Source organism: Taudactylus pleione, unplaced genomic scaffold, assembly GCF_031769625.1.
Source record: "Taudactylus pleione unplaced genomic scaffold, aTauple2 ptg000139l, whole genome shotgun sequence".
Lineage (NCBI taxonomy): Eukaryota > Metazoa > Chordata > Amphibia > Anura > Myobatrachidae > Taudactylus > Taudactylus pleione.
Genome location: NW_028284541.1, coordinates 4,208,337 through 4,222,745, shown reverse-complemented (window position 1 = coordinate 4,222,745; position 14,409 = coordinate 4,208,337). Strand labels below are relative to the sequence as shown.

General features: G+C 43.7%; 1 protein-coding gene across 3 annotated transcripts in view; it reads right to left on the bottom strand.

Moving 5' to 3' along the window:
* PCNX4 (pecanex 4) overlaps window positions 1-14,409 on the bottom strand; it is an 81,378-nt gene that overhangs the window by 56,518 nt on the left and 10,451 nt on the right. For 2 of the 3 annotated variants that reach the window (XM_088473723.1, XM_088473725.1), the window contains exons 2-6: window positions 13,703-13,755; window positions 12,608-13,354; window positions 9,506-9,685; window positions 6,677-7,179; window positions 1,911-2,011 (exon numbers count right to left, since the gene is read on the bottom strand). In XM_088473723.1, coding sequence (XP_088329849.1) covers window positions 1,911-2,011; window positions 6,677-7,179; window positions 9,506-9,685; window positions 12,608-13,296 — 1,473 coding nt within the window. In that variant the 5' untranslated portion in view covers window positions 13,297-13,354; window positions 13,703-13,755. Of the gene's footprint in view, window positions 1-1,910; window positions 2,012-6,676; window positions 7,180-9,505; window positions 9,686-12,607; window positions 13,355-13,702; window positions 13,756-13,926; window positions 13,967-14,409 lie in introns of those variants that run through there. The other variant, XM_088473724.1, reaches the window with a different exon arrangement.

Below are 14,409 nucleotides of genomic sequence, written 5' to 3'. Positions count from 1 at the left end.
CAGTCGACTTATGAGGCCACTTGCTTTCTGACTCCTATTACAATATCCCAATAAAAAATAAAACTTAACTGAACACACTTGAAAAACACAGTTATAGATTCCATTTCCACGTGGTCTGGATGGAGTTTAAAGAACCAGTTTACACTTTCTTAACCTTAATAGCAGGAAACACACTCTGTTGGGTTCTCCCTCTTAGCCATTTCCTCTAGGACCTAGCTAAAGCTTGATCCATTCATCTTCTATAAGCTCCTGCCTCCTTTTCTTGAAGAACACGGTTCCACCTCAAACCTCTCTTCCTTCCCTCAGCGTAACCTTCACCCATGCAAAAGTGATGTTATACAAGTTGTAGAGTTTCCATAAATTCATTTCAGGTTTGTTTGTGCACCAACATTCGATTAAATCACGTGTCTGAAATCCTGTGATTAAGCTTAAGATGTTATGCTTTCCTTTCTTCTTCCCAGTTTATTAAAGATTAAAGAAAAAAAACACATACATAAGCCAACGTTTCTGAAACCTATTTCAAAGGGAAAACACTCTCTAATTTTACTTCTTAGAATATGAAAGCAAATATCCGATTCAATGTTTAGTTGCAGCACATTTTCCTGTGCACCAGGTCAGGGCCCGAAACTAGGATTTTTGTCACCCGGGGCAAGACAGTAACAGCAATTTGGCGCCCCCCCCCCACCTATCATAAGATGGCCTTTTCTCACTGAATTTAATATCCATCCCTTAAATATATTAGTTAAGGTTTCAAATGTCCAAATAATTTTGTTAAAATTACAAATATCAACAGAACAAACATATTACACATAATGCCACATATTGTAATGCCCTTTACACATAATGCCACATATTGTAATGCAGTTTACACATAATGCTTCATATTGTAATGCAGTTTACACATAATGCCACATATTGTAATGCCCTTTACACATAATGCCACCCCCTGCAGCAGTGTCCCTATAGTATTGCACCCTGCAGCAGTGCCCCTATAGTACTGCCCCTATAGTAATGCCCCCTGCAGCAATGCCTCTATAGTAATGTGCCCTGAGGTAGTGCCCCCTGCAGCAGTGCCCCTATAGGTAATGCTCCCTGTAGTACTGCCCCTATAGTAATGCCTCTATAGTAATGTGTCCTGTGGTAATGCCCCTATAGTAATGCCCCCTTCAGCAGTGCCTCTATAGTAGTGTGCCTTGAGATAATGCCCCCTGCAGCAGTGCCCCCATAGGTGATGCTCCCTGTAGTGCTGCTTACACAGGGGGGGGGGGGGGGGGAAACCACTCTACTTACCTTGAACCCCGCTCCTGCGTCCGCCGGACTGCTCCTCGGAACTATGGGGGAGACGTCATGATGTCTCTCCCCAGTGCCCGTGGGGGGAGCCGGAAGCTGAAGTTCAGGAGAGAACTCCAGCCTCTGGCCAGCGCTGTGCTGCAGGGAAGGAGCAGGGCATCCGCTGGTAATAACATCCCAGCGGGCGTCCAGAAAATGGAGACTCCTTGCAGCGCTGGGCTGAGGTGGCCTGGGTGACACTGGCGGCGGGTGCAGCGGCGCTGCCGGATGCAGGGGCTGTGGACCCCTAATCCAGCACCCGGTGCACACGCACCTCCAGCCCCCTCCCCCTCCTAGTTGCAGCCCTGACCAGGTATCATAAATGTCTTAGACCAGTGGATTTCATCCACAACCCTGAAATTTTCCCAACAGGTCATGATTTGAGGATTTCTGTCTGTAGACGCAGGTGGGGTAATTACTGACCCAGGAAACACAGATTACCTAAACTTGTGCATGATTACAGACACCCACAAATCATGACCTGTTGGGGGTTAAATGAGGACTGGAGTGGAGAACCCCTGTACTAGATAATTTATTATTTTAACTGATGCATACTCATAATAATGAAAATGATACATTACCATCCTGTAAGCCCTTGTAAGTCCAATGCAGACTGATACAGAGTGTATGTTATACAGTGAAGTGTCCAGAGAGAGGTAAGCTACCATTGCAAGAGGAGACACTGGAAATAAGAGACAATACAATTAATAAGGGTAGACAGGGCTAGAACAGCAGACAGCTTGTGTGTGGATGTGGAACTGGAAATTGGGAACAGGACTGATGTGACTGTATCAGTATTCCCTGGCTGCACAGCAACACCTCTAGTACGGGTTGGGTATGGGACACTGGCAGTCGGGATGCCAGCTGTCAAAAGACCGACAAGCGGCATCCCAATGCTCGGTATCCCGACAGGGGTACAGTAAGTACCCTAACCATTTCCCCTTAACCCTCCATTTTTGCACCCTAACGCTAACCTTCCCTACCCCGCACCCCTAACCCACCCGGTCAGTGCCTAACCCTAACCCCCCCCCTCCCCCAGTGGTGCCTAACCCTAACCTCTCCCATCCCGCAACCTAACCCTAACCCCCCCCCAGTGGTGCCTAACCCTAACCTCTCCCCTCCCGCAGCCTAACCCTAAACCCCCCCCCCCTCCTCCACCCCATTGTGGCTAACAGCTAACGGCGCCCGCTATACTTACAGTCGGGATGCCGGCTGTTGGGATCCTGGCGTCGGCATCTCCACTAAAGACGGGATTCCGGCGCCTGTCTTCTGGACGCGGTTCGTGATTCCGGCGCAGGGATTTCAACAGCCGGCATCCTGATGGTAGGTATTTAAACTACATCTCGCCTAGTACAATAAGCTGCATGCACAAGGCATATTACAGTATGTATGGAGATACAAGGTTATACAGCCTGGTATACTGTTCTGCAAGGCACAAGGCTGGTATAGTGTGTGTGGGGAATCATGGCTAATAAATGAAGGGTTTGAGTAGTATAATAGCGGCATGTACTGCACATATGGGAACACATTGCTGCCGGAATATGCTGGTCATTTCTGCTGTATAATACATCATATCATTAGGACATGTTGGTCAATGCTAAGCATGATGAGAAGGGCTGCAAATGTAAAATAGCCCCTGTGTATCCTTCCTATTTTTTTAATAGGACTCATATTTGCTCAATTACTGGCTCTTAACCTTTACAGAATTTCTGCCAGGTTTTTCATACATTTCCCTTACTATAAGATGGTCTTCTTAACTGAACAATTATTAGGGGTAAATTTACTAAACAGAGTTTTTAAGAAGTTGAGATGTTGCTCATAGCAACCAATCACATTCTAGCTATTATTTTCTTGAAGGTGCTAGTTAAATGTTAAGTAGAATCTGATTGGTTGCTATGGGCAACATCTCCACTTCTAAAAGCTTTCCCTTTTATAGATATACCCCTTAGGCCCGTTCTCAATAAGTTTCGCACCCGCGATACTTTTTTCGCCTGTATCGCATGTTTTGGGTGCGGAAACTTTTCGCGCGCATCCCCGCATTCGATATGAAAGTACGCGAAAATGGCTCCCGGGGATACTTGAACAGGCGGAAAGTTCTCTCCAAAATGGGGTAATCAGCCTGGCATGGGGGATCACTATGGATACCCCCAATTTGGCCTGCTGAAGGTATTTGGTGTATTTAAATGGTCTCAATAGGTGCTGTTTTGCGTATTTGCATAAGGGGTGAAGAATAGCATTTTGTTGTATTTTTTGGAGATAATAACTACTCCCAGCAAATTTTGGATACCTGAAAATGGGGGGTAACATATTTTAACGTTGCTAAAGTAAAGTTTAAAAATTTGTGAAAAATCCACCTACTGCAAGCACCAGCAATAAAAAAAACACCTGGGGCATACTTGGGGACCCCGCTGGAGTCTATTTCGCTAGTTCTTAACTTTGTCCCCCAACTTTATTTTTTTTCGGCCCCAAAATGAAAGTAATTTTTTGGGTTGTTCTTAAGTCTTTTTTTTTTTTATTTTTTGACACAGTTTTAAGGCTGCACGGGGGTTACCACAACGTTGCACCCCAAAACCCCAATTCTGCACTTTTTTCCGCCTGCTATTCATAGGCGAAACTTTTCCGGCGGGTACATTGCATTGACTTTCCGCCTAGGCGAAAAGTCTCTGAAATTGAATACGGCGAAAAGTTTCCGCCTGGCGAAAAGATGTCACCCACGATACTTTTTCGCCGAAACGGACTTTTCGCCTCAAATTGATTACGGCCCTTAGTCTTCATGTTATTTCTTTGAAATACACCATGGTAGCCATAAATATAACGCAGCTGAGTAGAGACAGGAGAAAGAAACGCATCTGGAAGGTATATGTAACTCCTCCATCCACTGGTATATTTTAAATTCTTTCCACCCTGTCCTAAAAACGTAAAACAGACAATACACATGGGAATACTGCGTCACCATGGAGAATTTACAGGAACTTAAATTAAACAGTAATAATTCTTCCATTACCTTTATAAAGCAGCAGCCATACTGCATGCGATGGAACCAAACAATATATGAAAGAAGTGGGTTAAATAAAGCAGTAAAATTGCGACGAACATGAAACTAAATAATTTTATTTTTCATCTACTAAGGCCTAACACCTGTGTGCCCAACACCCACAGACAGAGGGACCATCTCTGCTCATACAGATATGAAGGGGTTTATTTACGTACACGGTCCACAGCTACCCCTGCCAGAAACACACAGTGTGACCCAGAAGGGACACGTCACACATGCAACATCGACCCTGCCCGTGCGCTCAGCTACATAGAGGCGGAGGGCTGAATCTCCAACCCTGCCGTTACTACTTGGAAAAAAAGCCATCCCTGTTCCTCGGTAAGCCACTTAGTGAAGGAGAGAAAGGAATTGGACACCAGGGGAAGGAGGCCTCACATTATATACCCTAATATCTGGATGATTCTTTTTTCCGTATGCCTAATGACCCAAGGCATTAGCCCATACATTGTGGCTAGCATGGTGTTTGAAAAAGAAACTCACTTTCAGACTATTTCTTTGTCCCAATCATGGAGAGTGCCCCATAATTTGAGATGTCATGCACTAGCAGAGGGCCCACATTTACTCATCAAGCCTTAGAAATTAAGGCCCTCATTCAGAGCCGCACGCTCTGAATGAGGGCCGTCCTCCATATCTATGGAGCGTCCTCCTGGACGCTCGTATAGCTGTGGGTCACCACCCACAGCCTATACGAGCGTGCAGTTTGATGGCCGCGATGGTCTTGACCATCGAAACTGCGAGCCGGAGCCTGCGGTTGAGGTTTTCAACCGCAAGGCCCGGAGTGATTTTGGCTCTATCAGAGCCAAAATCACTCCCACTGACATCACTAGTGATGTCAGTGGGCCGGCTTCTGACGGTAGGCGTTCCCTTAGGAACGCCCCCGTCAGGGAAGCACGCCCACCAAAGGGGGCGTGCTGTCAATCAACATCGACAGCACGCCCCCTTTGATCAGACACAACGAGCGAAGGAAAGTGCTTCACTCGTCGCGTCTGGCGCATGCGCACGACGGAGCACCCTCCGTCGTGCGCATGCTCAGTGCAGAACATCGACCCACTTGCGAGCGGACAGCCACTCGCGAGTGGGTCTGAATCAGGCCCTAAGTTTTGCATTATTCTATGTTATTAAGAAGTCATTTAAGCTGGCATGTAAATATTTACATAAAATGGCCAGATCCCAGCTAAGTGAATGTTACAGTGCGTACACACGTAGCGATCAGCCAGCGATACGATATCGCTGGCTGATCGTTATGCACCCTCCCTGGTATGCTGGATGATTGATATCGATCATCCAGCACACCATCTATTACCGACGACTATATAGCGTCCGGCGATCAACGATCGCGGGTCCCTATAGTAACTTACTTGATATTGAGCAAGTTGACCGGCATGCACGGCCGATGGATGATATCAGTTGGTAGGGTCATTTTAAATGAGCGATTTGAATGATGACGATATAGTTATCATTCAATCGTTCTTTTAAATCGATACGTGTGTACGCACCATTAGAGGTGCAGATATCGATTTTGGACACACAACTGGACTACATATTCATTCAGAGTTTTATAGGACATGTAAACTTTTTGGCACATCCTTTTCAAAGTGCTCCTGTACCTGTGCAGTCATGTCTGCACCCCACCCATTGGGTCCTGCCATGTCAGTTCAGTAATTTAATTACATATGAAAGTCCTAATGCAGGCCATACATTTTTGGCCCAATTCCCCGCTCTGCTGACACTGATTCGATCATCAATGATTGGCGATCCATCAGGGAACAGAGGAAAATCAAAATGTTAAAATTCCTTCACTCGCCGATTCTGACCATTTTCAGGTCAGAATTGGGGAATCGAGATTGTCCAACATATTGGATTTCTCAGATCCCCTGACCCTAGCGTTGGCAGAAAGGGGAATTGCCCCGAACAGGCTAAATAAATGGGCCACATAATGCCAATAGTTATGTTCTGAGAATATAGCTATACTGGAAGATGGATACATCGGTGGTTGTAGGGTGACACCAGCGCAAACTGCCTATTCATCATTTTAGGTCCTCTTTGGTAGAGGAATTTTTTTTTCGGGAGTTCACTCAAAGAAAAGGTGGGCAGCTTGGGAAAGGAACTTCACTATTAAGTAGAGGGCAAGGATGCTGTCCTATCAAAGGTAACTGTCCATAAGAGCATAATCCATTCAAATAGAGAATGGACCCATATATGGGGAAACAAGGAGAAGATATTAATAAAAAATGTTAATTAATACAGTGTCAAACATTATTTAGAAGGCAGAATACTAATGTAAGGACTTACCCAGAGTGAGCAAAATTCTCCTTAAAAAAGCTGCCTTCTGTAATCGACTTTGCTTCTTCATGAAGACATTTAACATACGAATGTCATTCTGGAAAAAGGGATTCCTTATAATTCCCAATATATAAGCACCTTGAATTTCTTTTAAAATCCATAAAAAGGCTAAAAGTATAATGAGGCAATAGCCGACGATGGCCTGAGGACTTTGTATGGAGAAAGTAGAGTCACAATAGTGATGTAGAAGGCTGGACTCTAGTAAGACCAAGATTAGGAAGACACAGTAAAACACAGGTTCTCGCCACGTCATCTTCCAGTAAAAGGGATCACAGTCGTTTGAGGACTTTCTGTGTTTCTTCAAATGGTGCTTGAGGGCAAGTCCCATTTCTGTTAAATTAAGACTGAGGATGAAGCCAAATCCAGCTATGAATAAAACTAATCCAATAGAGTTGGGAATAAAATAGGCTGATATGGTTACCCCAGCTGATATGATAAACGTAAATAGCAACCTGTAAAAAATAAATTGAAAATTAAAATAAACAATCATCAAAAAAAAAAAAAACAACACATCACATTTTACAGATTATAAAAATAAAAATAAAAATGCAAAGCCAAGAAAAAAACATTATCTGACTACACATCACGGAAAGCTCATCCCGTGGGATTCTGTTTACGTTGTTATGGTGTAAATGGGTGGAAATAGCCCTCCCTCAATTTGTGCGGTATCAATAATGATAGAATGTAACCCTGGCTACACATTATAGAGGAAGGTAGTTGAGATCTCAGCTCTCAGAGCGCCGGCACTCAGAATGCCAACATCGGAATTCCGACATCAGTCACAATCCCGGCGCCGGCATCTAGACGGTAAGTAGTGGGGTTAGGGTTAAGTTATCGCAAAATATGTGCTAGTCATTTGGGGACCCGGTTTTTAAAACAGAGTGGGTCCTGCAGGAGGCGCTGTATGTGCTGTGTCGGCAGCAGCCAATCACCGCCGGCAGTGTCTCAACAACCAATCACTGCCGGCAGCGATTGGTTCGGGAGATGCTGGCAGCAGTGTGGTTGCTGTGGACGTAGCACACACACACGGCAAATCCTGCAGGCCCGCTCTCTCAACCAGTCACTGCCCGCAGCATCGCATCCAATTGCCACCGGAGACCACCTCCTTCCTTCCCTGCCCGCCACCATACTCTCCGTCCTGACTCTCCATCTATCGGTTGCGGCGGGAATCTCCTTGGCTACAGCAGCGCTGTGGTGGTGCCAGGCCCCTCTAGCTGCCTGCACTCCATCCCCGACGCCTACATCCAAGCTCTCTGCATGTAGGAGGCCGGGGAGGTGGACACTGATTGGGACAGGAAGGAGCTGGTGGCGGACAATGATACGGCGAGCTTCCACCAGGAGGTAGGAAGTAACCACTGCCCCAACTGCTCTTACCCCCTTCCCTACCCCCATTACTGCCCCAGTTACTATCCTGACCCCCTCCCTACCCACAGCACTACCTGCCCCAAACCCACTTTTTGCTCCCCCCAGTACTACTCTAGCTGCTATCTACCCTTATCCTCTCTTTATCCCTAGTACTGCTTGCCCCAGCCTCTTCCTTGCCCCAGTAGTGCCCTGCCATCTACCCTTGCCCCCTCCCTACCCCCAGCACTGCCTGTCCCTAACCACCTCTTTGTTCCCAGTACTTCCCCAGCTGCTATCTACCTTTGCCCACTTCCTACCCCCAGCACTGCATGCCCCTAGCTCCCTCCTTGCACCCAGCACTGTCACAGCTGCTATCTTCACTTACCCCTACCTACCCGTGGCACTGCCTGCCCTTACTCCCATCCTCTCACAGCTCTACCCCACCTTCTCCCTGCCCTTAACCCCCTCTACCCCAACTGCTACCTTCCCCCAGCACTGCCCCAACTGCTGCCTGCCCTCACCTCCCATAATATGCGATGGGACCCAGAAACTGTGGAGTAGGACCCCAATTCTTCAAAGTGAGGGGTCCCTGGCACCCAGATTTTTTTTTTTTCTCAGCGTGATCACTGGAGTTAGGGTTAGACACTAGGGGGAGGGTTAGGTTGATGGTGCGGGGAGGGAGTGCTAGGGGCAGGGTTAGGATACTTACTGACTGGTGTCGGTATCCTAGCCCTGTTGGGATTCGGACTGCCGGGATCCCGAGCGCCAGCATCCCGTATCCAACCCATTATAGGATATTGGATAACTGATCCAAAAATACACTGGATGAAGCCTCCCAAATTGATCATGAGGCTGACAATAAGCCAACAAGACCAGATCTTGTCCAATACCAGTAACCCCCTAAATGTGTGTGTCTAGCTGCCCGACTCTGTATTTCGTGAACATAAAGAAACAAGAATTACATAGGTAGGACAACTCAAAATCACACACTTAAAATGGCATTACTTGTGCTAAGTTATGTAATACAGCAATCTAAAGCAAGCCTTTATCCTTCTAATGGGCAGGCTTCCATCTTCCCTGTACTGGTGTGATCATCCCAGTACAACTTTCCAAATGACCACTAAAGGGGTTGCACAGTTTTGGACAAACCCCTTTATTTAGTTAGGGACCCTATGTTGCACTTTGATGCCATATAAACTGCATACCGTGCCTAGCACGCTGAATCTCCCGCATAGTTCTATGCGGTTGTGGAAAACTCAGGTGATGGCAAAGTGCCACAAAGAGACAGGGGGATGCTAACTAAACATAAGCAACAACCCATTTAAGTTTTAGTTTTAAAACTGATACAAGTTATATGGCTCCTAGGTAATATACTTACTATCAGCTTTAAATAGCATAAATATACTGATAAAAAGATAATTGCAAAGAGTATACCGTAAATTACTGGACATTGGTGATCCACCCAAGACAAACTCCAGCGTCTGCTCCATTCCCCAAAGCACTAGTGCATCAAGAGGTGGTAAGATGCCCAAAGCCCACAGCAAAGGCAGAAACAGAAATACCACATGCAAGACTTTGTTGGCCCAAAGTAAAGCCGGCATGGCCGTGACAAACCTACACAGAAAGAGATGTATATTTAAAGCAAAGTAGAATAGATTCCAAAAGTAATTTTCACTTACATAAAGTGTGTGCGTCTTATGCATGTACCTTCTACACAGGAGCACTCATACAGGAGCTTGGATACTACTGTAAGTAGGACCGGCCCACCTGATTAATAAATATCAATACAAGTCAAATGGATTTATTAGACTAATACAGATGTGTTCATTCTAGCACCATGCACCTGTCACAACCCGTGCAGTTCCTCTTTCCTAAGGTGTCGCTCTCTGCTCTAGTGCTTCTAGCACGCTAAACTGATGCAACCAACTTGCTGAGCTACAAACTAGAGTGTGCTAGAAGCAACAGAGCATAGAGCAACACCCCAGGCAGGAAAGAGGAACTGTACGGGTTGTGACTGGTGCAAGAATGAACAATGGAAGACATATACCCACAATCAAAAACAATATGAAGATTATCTTCAGTGGGACACTGGCTTGTTCCTCTTTCCCTAGCCTCATTCACCTGCGTCTCAGGTGATTAGTACCTCATATTTTATCATGTGCTTCAAATGTATCGGTTATGTGTATAACTAGAATCTAATTGTACACATACCAGGTACATATTAACCCTAGAATAAAATGAGGCAAGGGAGGGGGGGAATAAAATAGTTCGCAGATAAATGTAATGGTAAGCGATAGTGTCTATCACTCATCCTTAGGCTATCCTAGCTAGTGGTTGTTGGAATAAATATATATTATTTTTATACATACATGTGAGACTGCACTGGAAGCAAATTCAAGTTGATATATGAGCCATCCCCACATAAAACACAGTAGTGTATCTAATATATTAAGTAACAATTTAGAAAAGTTTATTTTTGGACAAAAAACAAAAACAAATAGATATTCATGATACTTTTATATGTTTCCCTAAATTATTCTTTATAAAATGCAAAAACATGGAAAATGGCAAGGATAGAGGCCCTTGCGACAAAATGTTTTTGCAATGCCATGTGTTTTGGTTTTTTTCAAGGAGTGGGGGAGTTCTACATACATGTACGAGCTACGTGATACGCTAAAACGGACATGGCTGTTACTAGAGGCCTTGCAGATGGCTTTTATCACTCCCTAGGGCAGGATTTCTCAAACTATCTCACCAAGTTCTCCCTTATGTCTTGTATTTACAAATGTTCACCAAGTACACACTTGTGTAAATATATATTTATCAAGTATCCTCTAACAGCAAAGAGCTCCATTTACCACCTGAGATCTGTAATATTGTGCTTGTGTCAATATTTTACTATTTACAAATACTTTACTTCTTTTGATTTGCATTTAAGCAGGGGCCGATGCCCTGGATTGTCTGAAGCAATGATAGGTATATTTAAAGCCATACATTAGGAGACTGTGTTACAGGTGACGCACAAAGCATCACAGATATTTCATTAACAATGTTTGCACCCAACTGAAGACACAAGCAATAGAAACATCATCATTAGTAGCAGAAAAAACGTCTATAAAAGGTCATTAAAGGGTTTCCTTCGGGATAGTCATTTCCGTTTGCTCCCAGGGTTGAAAGTTGCCTGACTTCATCTACCGGTCACATGACAGTGTACGCTCTACGTCACATTGTCTGATCCTATATGAAAGCTATTTAGTGCTATGTACATCAATAATTAAGAACAAGCAATTTAATGGAGACTGCACTCTTGCGCAGATTGGTTCAGCCATCTTCAGTGTGAGCAAGTGACAGCTGGTAATGTTAATTTATTAGAGTGTACTGATGGGGAAACCCAAATAATGAGCGATCTTGTGACTGCCATGAGCGGACGTTAAGCATTTCCACGCCATTTCGATAGAATATCGCTACCATCGCTGTTAATTGTATTGCCCTCTAAATGTTTTTGAAAAAATATTATTTTAATAAGTAAAACCCCTCTGGTTTATACAAAATAAATCATTTGCCGTGCTAGCAGCAAGCTATGTTTCAGCAGATATTTGACATTATTAATTCTGATCATCTTAGCCGTGACCAAATAATATACATCTATCATGGGAGCCCAAGTCAGCAACGGTCAATTTTGTAGTACATATATATTCCCCATTCATCCTTTCATAGGCATGTCTCATTTTGACTTTCTGTTGTAGTACCGGCTTTACATCTGTCAAGTAACGTGGTCGACCACACAAAAAAATAAAATTAATAAAAACTTATCATACCAGTTATATTATATAGCGTGAAACATTCAATTATCATTTTATAATAAAAACATCACAACCTATTTTTCCATTGTCCTACAAATTGGAGTGGTCTCATAAAATGGTATATGTTTAAGGATACACCAAGGTTGTCTTTCGGTTTCTTTCAGGCATTTGGGCCCTGTTAAGTATGACATCATACCTCCCAACATGACCCTCTCCAGGAGGGACACAATGCTCTGGTCCTGGACTTCCCTGGTAAGAGGCGGGGCTGCAGCACAGTTCAAAATTCAAGTAGGGGAGACACACCAACTGTCATTTCACACACTGCCAAACATCACTGGCTGGGACTCACTGGCAGTTGGTGTGACTCCCCTATTTGAATTTTGGACTGTGCTGCAGCCCCACCTCTGGAGCCTCCACCAATCATACATTACCAGGGAAGTCCAGGACCAGAGCATTGTGTCCCTCCTGGAGAGGGTCATGTTGGGAGGTATGCGACATCATAAAACAGTTCAATCTACTGGGAGCAGGAAAGAAGAACACCTGAACTGGACTAGGTAAACAAAGCCGTACGAGATATGCCACCAATGTTGTTTAATTCACACAAAATAAAAGGATTTAAAAAGCATATGTGGCCCCTGAGACCTTTATAATTCTTCAGTGCAACCTACTGTATAAAGTACAGGTAAAGAAACAGAACATCAAATTAAAACACACACAAATAAGTAAAGATTACCTGTGGGCAACGTCAACGGCAATAAAAACAAATATATAGATGGGCCGCAGAAGAGCTGTAATTTCATATGTGTCTTGGGCATGGAAGGTGGCAGTCTCCGTGGCCGAGTTGACAACTAAAGAATATTCACCTATACAGATGGTTACCCAACCGAATATGAAGATCATAACGGTTCCTCCTATGTTGCCATACAGCAAGTCTATTCTGTATGGTAACAAGTACCATGTTCCTAGACCACACAAAATTCCAGCAAGGATGGAATGAAATATTGTGTTGGCTATAAACTTCTTGCCCGGTATTATAAACTTCACAGTTTCTGAGCCCAGGCAGCCTGAAAAGTCAAAATCATCTTCATCTGTGAGGGCGTTTTGGTTCTGCAGCCTTTCTACAGTAGAGGTTTTCCTCCGGGCATATAGATTTAAAAGTTGAATGATCAAGGAAGCAATGAGCATTAGTCCTCCAGAGACCGTAACTGCGTAGTAGTCTTCTAAGATTTTTACTTCGCTCAGCACCGTGCCCACACCCCCTAAGACCCATGGCGTCAGAAATAAGATGACTTGATTGATGTATATGTAAGGAGGGGCGCTGTAACCCAATTTGAATCGGGGGCCACCAAGAATGGTTTGGGGAAAGCGTTTCCAAAAAAATTCCTGCTTGTAATCGTTTAGTAAAGGGACATCAGGACCCATTCTTCTTAATCACAGTTCTGAGTACGATTTCATTTTTTATGCAGTGAAATGATGATCTCTAAACAGTAGCAGAAACATAATAAGACAAGGGAATGAACGTAATAGAAAAGTTAAACAATAACAGTTTTAAAATGCAATATAATAAATGCATGGTAAAAGAAAAAAAAAAAAAAACAACACACAAATATGCCAACAACAACAAAAACTAAATCAAAATACATATAAAACACCAGAGGTAACGTGCTAAAACGGATGATGTTATTTTCATTCTGACGACTTCTCCAAAACAAGCTAACATGACAAATGCAGACAGATGAAACAGGTAAGGAAATCCCTAGCTGGGGGAACGTTACATCTTCTGGGAATATGCGAGATCTATAAACACATGAGTTGACTCCGTATTTACCGGGCAAACAAAAAGACTTCCTTCTCTCATTTGCATCACACGTTTTGGATTTCCTGCCAAAAAAGAAACAGGATTAAAATCAAAACACTCATCGTTCAAATAAAAGAAAAAAAAAGACTGTTCAAAATTGGGAAGTCACATTATAAAAATAAAAAATAGACCTATAACTGATGCAAATAAGTTAAGTGTAGTACAAAATTAAATTTATATACATTCAAACATACCTGGCGTTTAGGCACAATATCTTAGTACATACATTAAAAGATGTTCTTTTCAAGTATTGTCTTGTAAGTCCTTGAAAGCTCTTAACCAAAATAAAAACAACAACTTTCCCCCTTTCGCTGCATGGACAAAATTTGTCTTCAAGTTTCAGAATCTTTTGTTTCTGACATTGCGTTCCCCTAGTAATTGTAAACTGAAAACCTAGCAACCTCAAACACTGACACCGTACACCAGGCATTCAGGTGACTGGTCTGTGAGTCAGAGCATATTGGCACATTTAGTATTAGTGACTACACAGAGGTCTACAGAGTCAAATGCTTAAGCTACAAGAACTTTTAGATGACAAGTCACTTTGGGCTGTACTTACTAACTGGCGGCTTTTGTAAGCTGACGATTCTTAGTAGCTTTGTCCCCAAAATTAAAAACAGCATGAATATTAAATGCAAAACCAGGCATATTTTGCATTTAATAACGTTGCGATTTCA